We start from the raw sequence: 17,415 nt of genomic DNA, 5'->3' as shown, positions 1-17,415 counted from the left end.
ACAAACACACAACAAGAACACTCAAAAGAAGACTAAACAAGGCTGATTACCACCTGTTGGACATTATTAAACGACTGCCTTTTACTAATACTCCAGTTACTAATACTAGAGTTTTGTCTTTTTTTTTTCTCTTGACAAAACAAGCTATCCGATCTGTTGCTTAAAAATCTTTACCGTTCATACAAATGTAGTTCACATCGTGTTTTAAAGCCAACTAAAATTGACTTTGTCACTGCAATGACAAGTTCATCTAGAACGCAAAGCATCTGGAAGTAAATCATTAGAAATATTATTATTATTTGATGATAATGATCAGGCCGGCCCGGTAGTCCAGTGGTTAGCACGTCGGCTTCACAGTGCAGAGGTACCGGGTTCGGTTCCAGCTCCGGCCTCCCTGTGTGGAGTTTGCATGTTCTCCCCGGGCCTGCGTGGGTTTTCTCCGGGTGCTCCGGTTTCCTCCCACATTCCAAAAACATGCATGGCAGGCTGATTGAACACTCTAAATTGTCCCTAGGTGTGAGTGTGAGTGCGAATGGTTGTTCGTTTCTGTGTGCCCTGCGATTGGCTGGCAACCGATTCAGGGTGCCTGCCGCCTACAGCTGGGATAGGCTCCAGCACCCCCCGCGACCCTTGTGAGGATCAAGCGGCTCGGAAGATGAGTGAGTGATAATGATCATGATTTTTAAATGTTTTTTTGCAGTTTGGCCAGGTGTGTGCAATCCCCTAAGTTACGAACTAGTTACTAATTTGGCAAATGAGAAAAGTATTTATATGACCAGCGTCCGAACAACAAATTTTGTATTACTCATTTGTGACATTGGGTGTTGTTGTTTTGACAAGACGGGTGCCACTGTCATCAATCAAAGAAGAGTCAAGTCAATGAAAATTGACCGACTGTGAACAACATCTGGTGATGTAGGTCACGTGCCATCATTGGTAAAGGGGAACCGCTTGTTTGTTTGTTTTTAACATACTTTTTTTTTTGTGAAAGTGAAACTGATAGGATGCATAGGGCTCGGCATACACGCACATCAAAATATATAATAATAATAATAATTAACACGCACCCAGTCACGCAAATCATTTCCCTTTACACCCACGTATTGGGCACCGCTGATTTCAAGCCACCTGCAATAAAACAAAATGCGTGTTGTAAATGGAAAAAATTGTGGTTCAACTCCAAAGTCACATTGTGGTATCCTTGTGTCACACCTTTGTTGATAAAACGTTACAGGTACACTCGTGAGGGTCACTTAAGAATGTAAAAGTAGGACTATCATGCATTTTATTGGAAACAAGGCAAACAATACACGGGTATTGTGAAGTTAACAACTGTACTAAAATCATTATTTTCTTTTACAAACCATCCAAATCAAACTTTTTCAAAATCGTCAACCAACAAAGTTCATTAAGTGCTGATCACAAAACGCAGTTAGTAATACTTGCTCAATTTGTTAGGTAGAATTTGATCCGGTTACATTCATGTGTAAACGATAATGTGATGAAAATCTCTACATCCCTCCTTTGCATCGTTGCAGGACTTGGAGGTAGACCCTGTCTATGCTGGTTCAAACACAACTACTTCAGTAGAAAATAATTGGACATAACTTTTTCTCCAATGACTGCAACCTTGCATACGTTTTCGCCAAACCACCACCGCAAATGGAGCATTAGAACGGGCATCTTCTCATCTTTTACACCCCAGTATTGACAAAGACCAGCTTCAACATGTTCAAAGAACCTACTTTGAAGAGTCCCTTGCTATCTTCTTTATCGTTTCTGCTCTTTTACTGGAATGATTGCCTGAGTTAGGGCACTTGTGACAAAATACTTAAGGGAGAAGAAAATCTTTCTCGGAGCTACATTGGACCGTTTCTTTCTATTCTACCAGGTTGCACATAGTTTTCACATGGCAAAGGCATGTACTAGTTTGGGATATGATTATAAGAATCAAATACAAGGTAAATACTGTACATCTCAGTTCTTATCGCACACAAAAAACTACCGTAATAGATTCTTTTTTTGACACCTTCGCACAGACCTTTCTTCCGGGTTACACTATTTATTTGCATTGATAATGACAAGTCACTGGACAGAAGTTTATAAATCACATACGTGACTTTGGGTGATATACTGTAACTGTACCAAAAAAAAGTGCAAAGAAATTATTTTGCATCAAGACAGAAATTAAGTAAACCATAGCAAACGATCAAGTCACTTCTCCAGATTCAAAATCTGTACTGTACTGACAGATTATGTCAAAATTGTGAATGCTTCTTGGAGATTCTGATTAAGTATGATGTAATGGACACATTTTGGAAGATGCTTCCAGTGCTGTCAACTATCCACTGGTGTGTGGGGACCCTTTGACTTGCTGTGCTACCTGTAAACACTCTGACAGTCCATGCGATTCACCGAGGGCGACTTCATGCCTTGAGTCCAACAATGCACGAGAAGAAGCCTCTCCTCCGGCGGTAGGAGCTGATTCTGCCTGGTGAGTTGCAGGACCCTTCTGGTCAGCCAACGGGCTGGTAAGGCCCAGGCTTGTCAGAGCATCCAGGGTCCCGTCTGGATCCACCATCATATCAATCACTGGCCAAGGAGAACAAACATCCAAAAAGTAACTACCGGTAATTGATATGACAAGGTCCTATTAATTTACATGTGACATCAATTTCTTTTCATCTATCTATCTATCTATCTATCTATCTATCTATCTATCTATCTATCTATCTATCTATCTATCTATCTATCTATCTATCTATCTATCTATCTATCTATCTATCTATCTATCTATCTATCTATCTATCTATCTATCTATCTATCTATCTATCTATCTATCTATCTATCTATCTATCTATCTATCCATCCATCTGAGAGCTGTGTACTATACCGAACTAAATTGAACCATACTACTCCATTGAAAATAAATATAATAATTTTTCCATTGTTCTCAAAAAAAAGATTTTATTAGAAAATAGTTTATTAGATGCATACCAAGAAGTTGTCTTTCCACTCTCTTGAGGTCTTGAATGATAGTGGAAATCTCCTGGCAAAAAACAAAACAAAACAACACGCGCGAAGTCGAGTGAAGTCTGTAGTTTGATCTTGCATGCAAAATAGCACAATTATTGTCCTTGTTTGTGCATAAGCACACACTCATCCCTTCTTTCTTCATGAGTCCTCTCACTGCCTTCAAGATAAGCGGTCTGGGCCGTCTACATGCCAGAATTTAGCACTAAATATTTTATGTTTACTATTACAGAGAACGGATTTTCTACTGAATGACACTAATTCCGTTCAGTGAAAAGCGATTGGATTACTCCTCTAAAAAGATTATAAACAACATCTCCCATTGCTCAAGCCATAATAAATTGCCTTTCATGCTCTGTCAATTTGTAATTTAGACTACAGTGACACCAGATAACATAACGTTAAACTGTCTCAGAGCGGCCCGGTAGTCCAGCGGTTAACACGTCGGCTTCACAGTGCAGAGGTATCGGGTTCGATTCCAGCTCCGGCCTCCCTGTGTGGAGTTTGCATGTTCTCCCCGGGCCTGCGTGGGTTTTCTCCGGGTGCTCTGGTTTCCTCCCGCATTCCAAAAACATGCGTGGCAGGCTGATTGAAGACTCTAAATTGTCCCTAGGTGTGAGTGCGAATGGTTGTTCGTCTCTGTGTGCTCTGTGATTGGCTGGCAACCGATTCAGGGTGTCCCCCGCCTACTGCTCGATGACAGCTGGGATAGGCTCCAGCACCCCCCGCGACCCTAGTGAGGATCAAGCGGTTCGGAAGATGAATGAATGAATAAACTGTCTCCCTGTCTCCTCTTGACAGTGCTGGTGCCATGAATGGACGTCGAGTATATACCGGCAGACACTATTTTTTCCTTCAAGCCACAAACAATCATATTTGAACTAAATGAAGAAACGTTGGATTTCATGACAAGGATTTTCACCTTGTTGGAGCTCTTCAACAGCAAGGAGTCGTGCTCTGCCTGAAGTGTGCTCTCAATCTCTTCCCATTTCCGGTCTTTATCCTTGAAAAGGATCCTTGAGTTGGAGAAGAAGTAAAAATACATGAAATTATTTTTAATACAGCCCTGCCCACTGGGATTTTGAATACCATAATTTCCTTAACATGATGCGCAATGTGGTAGCAATGAAGGAAAAGCTTGTGAGTTGTCATCCCGAGTGTGATAACGGATAAAATTTGCAGCTGGCTGGTGGTGCGAGCCTTTGTGATGTGTCACTCATATTGGTCGAGCTGGCCTAGTTTCAGCAAATAAAAAGAAAAATCAAAGGAAAAACCCAAAAGGCACATTTCAAGAGTGAATATATTTCCATCCTGCCCTTCTCAGTCCTAATAACTACAATATCTGAAACCTTTGTCAACTGAAGTGCTTATTGAGACGCGGTATGACGCTCACCTGATTTTGTTGGCTGTTTTGTCGACAGATTGTCGTATTCTGTTTGAGAGCTGATTCACAGATGGTAGGAGTAAGCTGTCTCGCGTCATTGCCTGGCGGGGGAAAACATATTTTTTGAAAATACAAGGAAATGAATAAACTGCTTCAAAGATTCATTGAACTGTGCTACACTCTACATCAATACTAAAATATGTATTGAACTGTATTCATTTTCAATCACACAACGAATTAAATTAGGAACTTGAGATACCACTGGACCGCATTACCTGTACCGGCATTATTATCACTTCCTCAGCAATGTTCTTATTATTGATGCCATTTTGCATGTACGGGTACATTTAGTGAGTGCTTGTTTTGTCAAGAGTAAACAAAATAAATTTCAGTACAGTTTCCAGGTTTTACTGGATGTGATGCACACTACGATGGTGAACTATTGTCTATGTTCCAGGTGGACTCACTTCATCGCGGTTCCATGTTTGTCGACGAATGGAGCGAGATCCCTGTGGATTGGAGGACCTCTGTCTCATTTCAACGGACTTCCCATTTGCTTCCAGAGCAGTGCTATGATCTGTGGAGGGACGCCCTTGGTCCAAGCGGTCATCACATTCCTCCAACTATAACAGAATACAAATTCATTTTATTGCAATTATTTGTTTTATTTCGCATGACTACTACGTCCATATTTTGCTGATCAACTACAGTTAAATATTTGGACAATACCATGACTCCGGGGTCAGTGGCTGCAGGGCTGACTGAGTCAATCTCTCCAGCTACATCGTGAATCTCTCTTGCAAGCATCGCTAGGTCTTTGGCAAGGTCCTGGCTAATCCTGTTGAGCAAGTATAGATACCAAATGTCACTTTTAGGATGTCAACCAACAATTTACTGTCATACTGAGAACACAAGACAGGGAAACTGCAAGGTTAAGATTGAACAACCGGATCCGTAATGAACCAGACACGTCTGCTACCTCACAAGAGCATCATTTGCTTTTTATGACTCTTATTCCGAAAGAACCAGTTGTGTGAATGGAGAATTGTGGTGAGAAGAGAAGAAAAATAGACACCAGAAGATCTTGAAGTAAGCACTCACATTCAAAGAGAGTTGTTGTTGTTATCTTATAAATGCCTTTTTTATTTTTTAATATAAGAAAACCCAGATGACGATGTCATGTCTTTGGATGGTTCTGAAAGGTTTATTTGACAAGGCCTGAGTCATTTTGTCTGTGTACCATGGGGAAGTCAAAAGAAAGCAGCCAAGATATCAGGAGGAGAATTGTGGACTTGCTTAGGTCTATTCGTCCTTGGGTGCAATTTTCATATGTCTGAAGGTGCCAGGTTCATCGATTGAAACAATTATATGCAAGTACAAATACCACTCAGAAAGGAAATGCCATGCTTTGGTCTAAAATGTGCATATCAAGCCAAGAACCACAAAAGACCATGGAAAGATGCTGACTGAAGCTGGTAAGAGGGTATCATTAGCCACAGTGAAATAACTACCGTTCTGACATGGGCTGAAAGGCCACTCTGACAGGGTGAAGCCATTACACCCCAAGTCCCTGGTAAAAAAACTAAACAAAACACAAAAAAAACCCTACAGATTATACTTCACACATACACAACAGGGACAAAGAACCAAATTTTTTGAGACACACCCTGTCATCTAATAAGACTAAAATTGAACAGTTTGGCCATATTCAGCATTGTTAAATTTGGAGGGATAAGGGGGAAGCTTACAAGGCAGAGAACACAATCTCAAACTGTGAAATCTGCAAGTAGAAGCATAATTCTGTCTAGGTTGTTTATCTGTTTCGTTGCAAAAGGAACGACAAATTATATTAGCAGTTAAACGGATTGATTTGGTTACATGCATGGAAATACATGCATGTCTACAATGCAATAGTAATCCTCAACTAAAAAAGTTACATCGAACAGTGTGTTGCTATATCTTTTATCAGTATTATTCTCAGTAAGGCTCTCATAATTCTTGACATTTTTAATCTGGTCAGTTAAAACTAAACAGGAACCTACACCTATGTATTACCATTTCTTAATGGTAATACAAAAGGCTGACCCACACCTTAAAATATGACATATCAGTTTCCATCATCTTATGTTTTCAAACTCCACTTACCTGGCTATCTCTTCACTGTGCGCTGTCCAGTCTCTCATATATTCATCCTGATCTCGAGATGCTGGCTTCAGGCCTGCAGAATTAGGAGCAGTTGGCCCTGAGCCTCCAAGCTGTGCCACTCGTGTGGCCGGAACTGGTCGTGCCTGGCCCTGTTTGGACATATGGCGGTTGGATCCGTAGTCATCTTCTGAGGTGGAGGCATACTCTACAGGCACACGGCGCCAACGAGTGCTGGCTATGGAAAGAAAAACATTTAGACAATGATTGAGAGTATAAGAGTTGTTGATTTGAACAATAAAAAAGGGGCAAAAGGCAGATAAAACTGTGAAAGACAGACATCAACTAAGTAGTATATTCTCACAAATACCTGCTGGTGTGGCCTGTCCATATGAGGAGGTGGGTTTACTTTTGTCAGGGAGCTTGGAGGCACTGTTCGCCCTGGCTCTGGGTCCGCATGCAGAGATCACATTGGACCCTCTTAGTCCGTGTCTGATAGCATAATCACCGGCAGTACTTCTAGCTCCCAATCCTCTACTCCTGGTCACGGTAGCTTCCGAGTCACTCTGGGCAGAAGGAGAACCAACCCTTGGTCTCCTTGGCTGTGCCAGAGCCTCTATCCTAGACATTCCTCTTTTTGTCAGACCTGTCCTGGATGTGGAGCTAGTAGTTGAGGCCTCGGAGGCCACAGACATCCTGTCCAAATCTACTGGTTCAGTGTCGGTTGAGTCACCAAGTCGGGCTCGCCTCAGGATGGATGCCCTCGTGGGCCTTGGCTTGGGTGCACTTGTGGTTTTACTGGCTGGAAGAGAAGTAGGTGCTTGGTTGATCTTAGCCCTACTGGACTTAGTGCTGGCCCCCACTGTAGTGCTTTCTGTTTGAGTTCTGGCCCGTGAACCTCTGGTTTCCTGTGTGGTAGGCCGGGTATCACAGGGAAGTGAATTCGAGTTGATATCATCATCTGTGAGGTCCAGAGAAGTCCAGGGGTGCTGAAGACCATGTGTTCTGGTCTTAACCCTCTTGTCCTGTGTCTCTCGACCAGCAGCTGCACCTTTGTTGTTTGAGGACACAACAGTTTTCTGCTTTTGTTGTCCAACGAGAATTCGCCGTTTTTGAACCATTTTCCTTGCTCCATCAGCCTGGCTCACAGTACTAGTTGTGTCCACATCTGACTCTGGTGACATGGAACCTTCAATGGACTGACTTGGCGGATCACCTTGGTCTGATACAGTGGTCTCTAAGAAAGCTGCCACTGCCTCAGAGTCTTTCTGTAGTATGTCACTGTCGATGGCAGCCTCCCTACTAGAGGGTCTGCTTCCCGTGAGTCCATCAATGCGAGGAATCAGCTCAATGGGTACATTGGAGCTTGGTTTCTCCACAGTAAAACTCTCCTGTCTCAAAAAAGGTTTTCCAATGGCCTCTTTGATCCTCTCTTCCTTTTTCCTCTTCTGCACTTCCTCTATTCTCCTCTCTCCACTCGTCTTTGGCCGAGGGGGGAGCTTAGTCATCGCACCTGTTTGACTTGTTCTCCCATAACTGCTGCCCTGTGACTTGGCTGATGAAGAATGACTAGGGCTGCCCTGAGCAGGCAAAATTCCCTCTCCTGCTGTCTTCCCCTGCTGGCTCTCCTTCTCTTGCAGTTCCGTGTCCTGTTTCTCTCCCATATCTGTATGCATGCCACAACTTGGAGTCCTCCTTCCTCCTTCTTCATCAGGTACTTTTTGACCAGATGAAGCAAAGTAATGGCTGGGTTTACTTACGTCTGCTGAAAAATAACATACAGTATTTGCAATATTAGTTCTCAAATGTGTGTCACTGGTTTGCGTGCAGTGCTTTAAAAAGAGGTTTATTCGTGGACTGTCTTTACACTTTCTAAACCAAATGCACTTATGTTATTTGTACTCTAAGGGAGACATTGTCCTTGGCCGTACTTCAGTACCTTTGTCAGTAACTAAACTTTGACTCTCGCCACCAGATCCCTCAGGGTCTGTTCTTATGTGGCTGGCAGCGAGGATAGCCCACTGTGAGACCCAGCGAGGACCACCAACTACCAGTCCCTCAGGCAGTATCTGGAAAAACACAGAATGGAAAATCTACTAAACAGGATTCTAAGGCAAAACTCAATCTGAAACTACAATGGGAGTAGTGTGCAGCCATCACTTAAAGCTACTCTGGAACAATATAATTGTATTCAAATGAATCCATCCATCCATTATTTATTCCACCTATCCTCACAAAGGTCAGCGTGCTGGAGCCCATCCCAGCTGTCTTCGGGCAGTAGGCGGGTTACACCTTGAACTGGTTGCAAGGGCAGACATAGACGAACAACAACACGTGCTCACAATCATAGCTAGGGACAATATAGAGTGTTCCATTAACCCACCTTGCATGTTTTTGAAATGTGGGAGAAAACCGGAGTATCCAGAGAAAACACACGCAGGCACGGGGAGAACATGGAAACTCCACACAGGGCTGGAATCAAGCCCATGACCTCTGCGGAGTGAGGTGGATGTGATAACCAGTCGCTCTCCGTCTTTTTTGCACTTTGCACCCAACCCTGTTGGCCCCTCCCATAGGTGGAAGGGGGACCCACATTGCCTTTTTGGACTGAGCCTGGCCAGGTCCCAAGGTGTGGGCCTAGACCTGGCTCCAGAGGAGGGCCCCGGTGACCCGCATCGGGTAAGAGAAAACACTGTCCAATGGTTTGGTTCATCGTCAGAGTCACTGAGCCATGCTTTGTCTGGTCCATCACCTGAGATCTCTTTGCCATGCATGACTTTATCAGAGGCATAAAGCCCCAGAGACAACTTAGCTCCTCAGATCATTGGAACACATTGGGACATAAAATGAGACCAAGGCAAATAATTTCAAAACTTTCTCCACTATAATGTGAACACTTACCAGTACAACTTAATCTAGAAGGCAAGTAAAAAGAAACAGCTGAGGTGATGTGGATACCCTCTTATCATTGGGGATGTGGCTGCATTTAGAATTAACCAGTCACAGTCACACCCATATTACTGTAAATATAAGTCAGGACACACCTGCCACTGTTTGAAGTGCCTCCGACTTACCTCAATTCCATTTCAGATGTTCTAGTTGGCTTTTCTTGACATTTTTGTTCTTTCTAGTTGAAGCCTTAAGGTTATATGCTCACACTGACTGGTATTTGGAACTGTTCAGTGATACTCTCCACTCTGTCTAAGATCCCATTTCTAGCTGGAGACAGTAATCCCAGAAAGCATGATACTGCCACCGCAATGATTCACTGTTGATATGATCTTTTGGTGATAAAGCACTCGTGTTGTATTGAGAACTCTGGTTTTGCACCTCTGTTTCCCTGAAGCCAGGTTTTCCTCCATCTCCAGCAGCAGACCTCTGGGAGGAGAGGGTCTCTTTTAGGCCTGCACTCCCCACTCTGGAAACATGCAGAGCCTCTAGTTCATCTACACCAAACACCTGAATTATACAGAGGAAGAAAAACCATTTGCACTGAACATGTTAAACTTAATGACATCACATGCTGTTTCTTCTTTCCTACCTTGTCAATCATTTTTCGAGCCTCTTCTTCTTCATGGTCACCATTTTCCAAGTCAATGGTATATGTTCCTCTGTCGCTGCCATCATCATCACGACTACTTTGTTGGTGTGGTGCAGCGCTATGTTGCCTTTCTACGAAGCTAGCTGGCACTTTTGTACTTGAAGACCTACGGCGGCGAGCTGGACTTTCCTCCTCCGCAAAGAGCCCCTCAGGCACATTAGCGCGCCCTTCCCTGATCTTCATTCCTGCTCCGCCCCAAAGCCCCAAAGGGCGCTCCGCCACAGCAGCAACCCTGCGTTGTTCTCCAAGTGCGTTCTCTGAGTCGCTCTGTGTGCCATCCTCATGTTTGCTGTCTGGCGTATAAGAATGGCGAATAAGCTTAAATCGAGGGCAGCATAATTTTACTCAAGTGGTGGCGTGTGTACATACAGTACCTTTCAGACTCCTCAGATGAACAGGTACATCACTCTTCACACTTTCCCCACCATCTTCCGCAGCTGCTTCTTTAACAGTCAAAGGCAGCTCATTCTGGGCTAGCCAATCAGCAACTTTGACCTCAGCGGCCACCATGGCTGTCTGAAGTGGACTCAGTTCCTCTCCCACTCCCCTTTTTGGACGTGTCCTTGTGTCTAAGCCCAACTTTGCCACTCGATCTTTGACCGTCACTTTCCCTGATGCTCCGGGGTCAAATTCAATGGTGTAGGATGCATGACCATGGACAGGCTCGGCAACAGATGAAATAGTGGCCTCTTGATCTCGAAACGTGGCCTCACCAATTTCTTTACCTTCTAGGGGGCCATCTTTGGTTGGGATTTCAAAGTAGCTTGGCTCCAGAGTCGAGGGTATTTGCAGGGCAGACTTTGGCATTTCCGCACTCTTCTTTGTGTCTGTCAGACAAAACATGATGGCATGGTGGTTCATAATTCACACTCTAAACTCTGGTCAATTTAGATTATGAGATTGATAAAAATATTGTACTTTTGAAGCTCCATACACAAGTAACAGAAATAGGACACTGGATTTAAGCTTGTTATGATGTCATGTGCATTAGTATATAAAATAGCATGTTGGCCAGTATGAACCTGTTTGAGGTTTTTCACGAGTTCTCTCAGAATTATGTTCTTCAGGCCTTCCAGAGTGATTATCGGCGTCCCCATCACCCCACCAGGCAGGCTGTCCATAAAGGGGTGTTCCCCTGTGCAAAACTGCTACATCTACAACAATAAAAGTATAGGTTTCATTATGATTTTTATGGGTGAAGCAGCAACATGACCAGAACGAAACAGTAGGACATGTACAAGCAGACAACTGGAAAGTCAAAGCGCTGCAATCACTCAGAAAGCATTGCAGGCACCGTGGCCTGGTAACTAACCGGTCATCTTTTCTTCCACCCTGTTGGGCTCTTTTGCAGAGGCCGCCTCACACACTGGTGCGGCTGCCTCAGAACGTTTGACTTCTGATTTTGATGACTCCCCCTCGAGAGGTCTTCTTTGGCTGAGCTGAAGCTGGCTGCTAAACTTCTCATGCTGAAAGGAGGGGAAAAGCAGTGGCATGAGAGGAGTTAAAAAAAAAGAAAAGCAAATATCCAGCAATGTTTGGAGATAATACTGTAATGTATTTTTGGGCTAAAACAATGCAGTGACCAACCTGCCTCTTACACCTGAAGATTTCACTGAGGTACAGTACAAGAATTACAACATTTCTCCATATGGAGAGGCAGTCTTACCTTTAGAGCCTCTTCCGGGATGTGCAGCTCTCCGCGAACAACCGTGAACAAGTTTGTATGTGGGAAAAGTTAAGGTGAAAGACAGCCAGAACAGTATTTCATGGTGAGAAGCATGTGGTGGTATTCTGATTTGACATACAACAGACTGCAGCATTTCATGTTTCAGAGTTGTTCAAATACTGTGGCCTTCTGCTGTGCTGCTGCGCTGCTGCTTAATAGAGGATTGAAGGAAAGGCTCAAAGGATATCGTAACCAAACCTCAGTTTGTCATCGATTTTCAGTGTGACATACATTTGCTCCTGTACTCTGACATCATTGACAAAAGTCTGCAAAAACACAACAATGTGATTGAGCCAGCATTACACCCATCATTTTGACACAAGCTATTAGAGATCCAATTTGCCTCACAAATTTGAATCTTTACCAGGATAAAAAAAAAATCCTGTTGGAGAAGTAAAAATAAACGTTTACATTTTAGTATCATTGTGGTTATAGTTTTCCATGACAGTTTATACACTGAGATGTGTTTCAAATGTTTCTGTCTCAGTGCCCCATGTAAAATACAAATGACACTTATATTTTAAACTTATTAAAGACATATTTGAACTAAAAATGGCTTTAATGTCCATGTTGCAGTATGTACAGTACATTCTTTTTCAAGAAAAGGTACCATTGAACAAAGTCAAATGACTGGAAAAATGAAATGCATCTCAAATCAAAATGATCACGCCCAACCAGGAACTCACCCCATTCAAGCTGCCCAGGTCCTTAACTTTGTGTTCATCTGTATCCGCCTCGTAGTTGATGACAGCATGTTGTTTGTCCACACTGCGGGACTAAATCACATAAAATCCAGGCAATCACTTTAAGCAAAGACAATCTCCCTATCCGATTATAATACAGGGAGTAAAGCTCAGTATCACTAATCTGTACCTGCAGCATGAGTTCACAGTCATCTCTCCCCACGAAGATCATCTCTCTGGGGAGACGATGACGTGTCCCACTGCCACTCACAAGAAACCAGGACGTCAGACTCATAGCTTCCTTTCAAGATCACCTTTGACCTTTATTGCATCCTGCTGAAAAAGAAAGATTTTGGAATTTAAATCAACGTCACAACCTTGGGAACATCTATCTATGCAATTGAATGATTTCCAAATAAAACAGCTGTTTCAAATAGAATACATCTTCGGTGTTGTATGAGAGATGTTTTCATGTTACCAAACCAGCAACGAGCCACATCGCTCACCGAGCGGTTATCATATTTGCCTCCCATTTCTGAGGTTCTTGGCTGAAATCTTCATTCGGTCTTGGTCAATGATATCCTCTACAATGCCCATATGTGTAAATGTGAGTGTGAAAGGGTTGTTTGTTTGTGTGCCCTGTAATCAGATGGCAACCGGCTCCAGGAATACCAAGCCTTTTGCCCAAAATCAGACGGGATCGCATTTTCTGCATCACTTATGCTTACGAAGCCTATTACAGTTAACAGAATAACTGAAACTGGAAGTGAAGTCACATTTTTGTGAATGAAATAAAATTAAAATGACAATGCTTTAAAAAAAAGAACTACATGAAATGCTATATTTCATTCATAAAACTAACAAAAACTAACTATAATTAAAATGAAAGTGTCCTTCTTTTTCACATTTTTCAATTAATACCCTACATGAACAGTTGGGGTTCTTTTTAAGTGTGTTTGTTTCAGTCTTGCTGTATGTCTGTACAGTAAAATGAGGGTCAAACAGACATTGGAGAATTGTAGTTTACCTTACTTTATGATTATTACTGAGAGAACCGTTTTTTTTTTAAATCCTGCACTCGACAATTCAAATAAAACTAATACCGACTAAACTAAACAAAAAAAATCCAAATAAAATGGGGGGGGGGCAATGGATCTAAAAACTAATTAAAACTCACTGAATTAAAAAAACAAGACAAAACAAAATAAAAAATAATTATCATGAAATGTTCCAAAATATAATAGAGTAACCATGATCCTTACTGGGCTTGATCTCACTGGGCTTGATGATGTGCTGTAGCCTATCCCAGCTGAAGATGGGCGAGTGGTGCACAACCTGAACTGGCCACCAGCCAAGGGCGCATCGATGCATATATTGTAAATATATATGAATATATATAAAAAATATGAAAGACTGCGATTGGTTGGCAACCGATTCAGGGTGTCCCCCGCCTACTGCCTGGAAACAGCTGGGATAGGCTCCAGCACCCCCCAGGACCCTAGTGAGGATTGAGCGGTTCGGAAGATGAATGAATGAATGAATGAAATAAATATGAAAGACGAATCACTCTGTCTCAAAGACACTGACAACAGGGGGTGAGGACAGAGTGACTCGGAAAAATTATACATTTTACATCAAGACTGGCTAGTACGCTGAGTCAGAGCAAGTCCGCCAAGCAAACATTTGCACACATGGTCCAAAGAGAGGCGGGATGGCTTTCTTTAAGACCCTCAGCTGTGCTCCCCTTGAAGCTCTTCTATAAACAGCATACACTATATAAGCAGAAAATGAACAACCGCCAGTAATTTGACTCAAAGTATCAGCTGGGCTGCCTGAACGCTTAAATAACATCACCAACAAACAGGCCTCATTGCTGACTCATGGCTGAATTCATCGGCTATGTCCAAGTTTGTCCGTTCAGTATCTGGCCCTGATTTTACACCATTTTTTGATTCCCTCCCTCCAATTGAGGAGGTGTGGCACTGGCACCCTGGTTACAGTGGCCTCGTTGCCCCCTTTAGAAGCTTGACTGCACATCCATGCTGAGATGTACTGAAACTCTCCTCTGATGATGACAGCACATTAACTGGGCTCGCAGGCGGATGCAGCTGATGGCTAGTCAGCCAATGACAACCCCTGAAAATTAGCCCACTTAGGCCATCTTTCACAATATTCCGTCGAGGAAAATTCGATGTTAATAATCACGTAAGACCACAGACGTCACTGTTTATGCACGGCTTCGTGTTTAACTGCTTCGTTGATTGCAGTGTTACATCCGGAAGCTACACGGAGGTGCAGTATTGATCCTCGTACATACAACCGCCCTGCTTTACACTTGCCGCGACGTTTCGATGGTGGTACAAACATCGTGTTTTGTAAAAACAGCAATAATTCCTTCACAATTATTGTTTGCTGTTAACCCAACATTGTCCAGGTTTGGTCGACACACAAAGCTAGCTTTCTCACAAGGCGCATACACATGCAGCGATGCTCATCTAACCGCATCTCTCCGGAAGAACGAAACAAGTCTCTCGCATCAGGACCAGGACACTTTGCTGGAAAACACTCCGGACGGAACAAACATGTCACTCACCACCTGCTGCCAGGGTGATCACCATCCGATACGCACGAAATTTATCGATTGGGCTGAAGCTGTTCGTGCTTCTTTCTCAGTCCTGGCCGCCAAGCCCAGGAAGCGTTACAGTGCCTTCGCCTCACAGTGGCGCTGTGTGCTCAATTTGGAGAACACGATATATGATTACTTAATATTACAGTCGAAAGACAAGCGCACTGCCACCTATAATATGAACCAACGTAAGTAAAAGAGCATTTTCAATTCGTATTATTTATGTGTTTTTTTTTACAATGGTGCCAAATTAAAACAAGAAATGTAATATAATGCACTATCAATGGCGAATTAAATTGAATTGTGTTTTGATTGGGTCGTTTCAAATTCCTGTAAAAAAATTACACAGATCGTTATGAAACTATTTTCTCTTTCTCTCTGTCTCTCTTTCTCTCTCCTTTTACATATGTATATTTTTAGACACTGGATGGCGCCAAAGGATCAAACTTCTTTTGTGGATGCTGGTTGACGCTCCATTACCAAATCAATTAGCGCTCAATGTGAATTCTAATTAAATGGAAATGGTTTGTATATATGCATTGGAGACAAAAAATATTTTGTTTCCACTTAAAATACTATTCAACTTAGTAGGTCAATGTGATCAATTTCTTGACTGTATCCATTTCATTTATGGGATTTACAGAATTGAAGAGCATTTTGGCTTCAAAATTACTGAAAAACAAAGCTTCACTTTTCTGATGTTATGATACATATTCATCAGAAATAATAAACTATCGAAGGCTTGATGAGTTCAATGTTGCAATTTTTATTACATGATTTATTTGGTGTTTACGATTCACATTAATGTAATCACAGTAAAAGGCTTGTTGAATGTTAGTTTTCTCTCCAGAGTAGAACGTGGTTGTTTTAGCTAGCTATAATTGCTGACCAAGAGGACCAACTTACTTATGTAAATAAGTAAAGATTTTTTTTTTAAGAATTGTCTTCGTCTGGTCAAATGAATAACAGGATTGCATAAGATGGAGTAAGAAATTCAATCAAGATGAACTCATTCATTCATTCATTTATCTTCCGAGCCACTTGATCCTCACTAGGGTCGCGGGGGGTGCTGGAGCCTATCCCAAGTGTCTTCGGGCAGTAGGCGGGGGACACCCTGAATCGGTTGCCAGCCAATCACAGGGCACACAGAGACGAACAACCATCCACGCTCACACTCATACCTAGGGACAATTTAGAGCATTCAATCAGCCTGCCACGCATGTTTTTGGAATGTGGGAGAAAACCCGAGCACCCGGAGAAAACCCTCGCAGGCCCGGGGAGAACATGCAAACTCCACACAGGGAGGCCGGAGCTGTAATCGAACCCGGTACCTTTGCACTGTGAAGCCGACGTGCCAACCACTGGACTACCGGGCTGCCCTCAAGATGAACTATTCGATAAAAATACACAAAGACAAACAACCATCCATGCTCACAATCTCACCTCGGGACAATTTAGAGTGCTCCATGAACCTGTCATGAATGTTTTTTGGAATGCGGGAGGAAACCGGAGCACCTGGTCAAAACCCATACATGGATGGGGAGAACATGCAAACTCCACACAGGAAGGTCAGGGCCTGGAATCGAATCCTCCACCTCTGCACTGTGAGACGGACGTGCCAACCACTCAACCACCTTCTTTCGTTTTATGCAGCTGGCAAGATAAAGCCCTTCCTTTCTTAACACTACTTAGAAACAAGATTCCATGCCTTTTGCAACATCTCCACTTGATTATCATAATGCACTTCATTTTGCAGTCACCCAGTTCTCCCTCAAGCGTCTCCACGTGGTCGAAAATGTTGCTGCTTGCCTCCTAACTGGAACTTGTAAGAGTGAACACAAAACCCCTCTTCTGACCTCCGTTCACTGGAACCCAGTGCATTTTAGAGTTCATGTTAAGTATGTCTATTTGCTGTCAAATTTTTAAATGGCCTTGCCCCAGCTTACCCCTCGGAGCCCTTCCACACCTACGCACCTGCTTGGTGCTTCAGGTCTGCCGACCAGATGCTACTGGACATGCCCAGAACTGAGCGCAAGTCAGTCCTCCCTCTGGAATGATCTTTTGTTAAATGTGAGGCAGGTCCCCTTTTTGTCCATTATTAAAACTCGTTTGAAGAGACATTTTGGCTTTGCACTCAATATGAGACTGATATTGTTTACTTGTTTTCCGGTGCCTACTGTATATTTGTTACTATCATTAATTTGTGTTTGTGCACAGTCT

At 42.9% G+C, this 17,415-nt stretch overlaps 2 protein-coding genes across 5 annotated transcripts in view; one reads left to right on the top strand and one right to left on the bottom strand.

Annotated features, from left to right (window-relative positions):
* Positions 1–1,271: 1,271 nt before the first annotated feature.
* Positions 1,272–15,427, bottom strand: cep170ab (centrosomal protein 170Ab). Of its 4 annotated transcripts, none has more exons than XM_052084356.1 (19): positions 15,163–15,427; positions 12,760–12,905; positions 12,573–12,662; positions 12,074–12,152; positions 11,827–11,885; positions 11,473–11,626; positions 11,183–11,314; positions 10,535–10,987; positions 10,101–10,453; positions 9,890–10,018; positions 8,499–8,628; positions 6,924–8,321; positions 6,563–6,797; positions 5,147–5,255; positions 4,885–5,040; positions 4,427–4,518; positions 3,956–4,049; positions 2,998–3,049; positions 1,272–2,592 (listed from the first exon to the last, which is right to left on the bottom strand). In XM_052084356.1, the coding sequence occupies exons 2-19, from the start codon at positions 12,862–12,864 to the stop codon at positions 2,342–2,344; spliced, it is 4,071 nt and encodes a 1,356-aa protein (XP_051940316.1). In that variant the 5' UTR covers positions 12,865–12,905; positions 15,163–15,427; the 3' UTR covers positions 1,272–2,341. The 4 variants fall into 4 exon arrangements, with proteins under 4 accessions (XP_051940316.1, XP_051940315.1, XP_051940314.1 ...); XM_052084355.1 differs by having other exon boundaries at positions 6,924–8,324; positions 15,166–15,424; XM_052084354.1 differs by having other exon boundaries at positions 6,924–8,324; positions 15,163–15,423.
* LOC127613356 (transmembrane channel-like protein 7) overlaps positions 6,357–17,415 on the top strand; it is a 249,308-nt gene continuing 238,249 nt past the window's right edge. Inside the window, exon 1 of the mRNA XM_052084369.1 lies at positions 6,357–6,366. The gene's annotated coding sequence lies outside the window, so the exon portion shown is untranslated. The remainder of the gene's footprint in view (positions 6,367–17,415) is intronic.

The sequence above is a fragment of the Hippocampus zosterae genome, chromosome 13 (assembly GCF_025434085.1).
Source record: "Hippocampus zosterae strain Florida chromosome 13, ASM2543408v3, whole genome shotgun sequence".
NCBI classification, from domain to species: Eukaryota; Metazoa; Chordata; class Actinopteri; order Syngnathiformes; family Syngnathidae; genus Hippocampus; species Hippocampus zosterae.
Note: the sequence above shows the minus strand (reverse complement) of the source record. Positions and strands in the feature narration are given on the sequence as shown.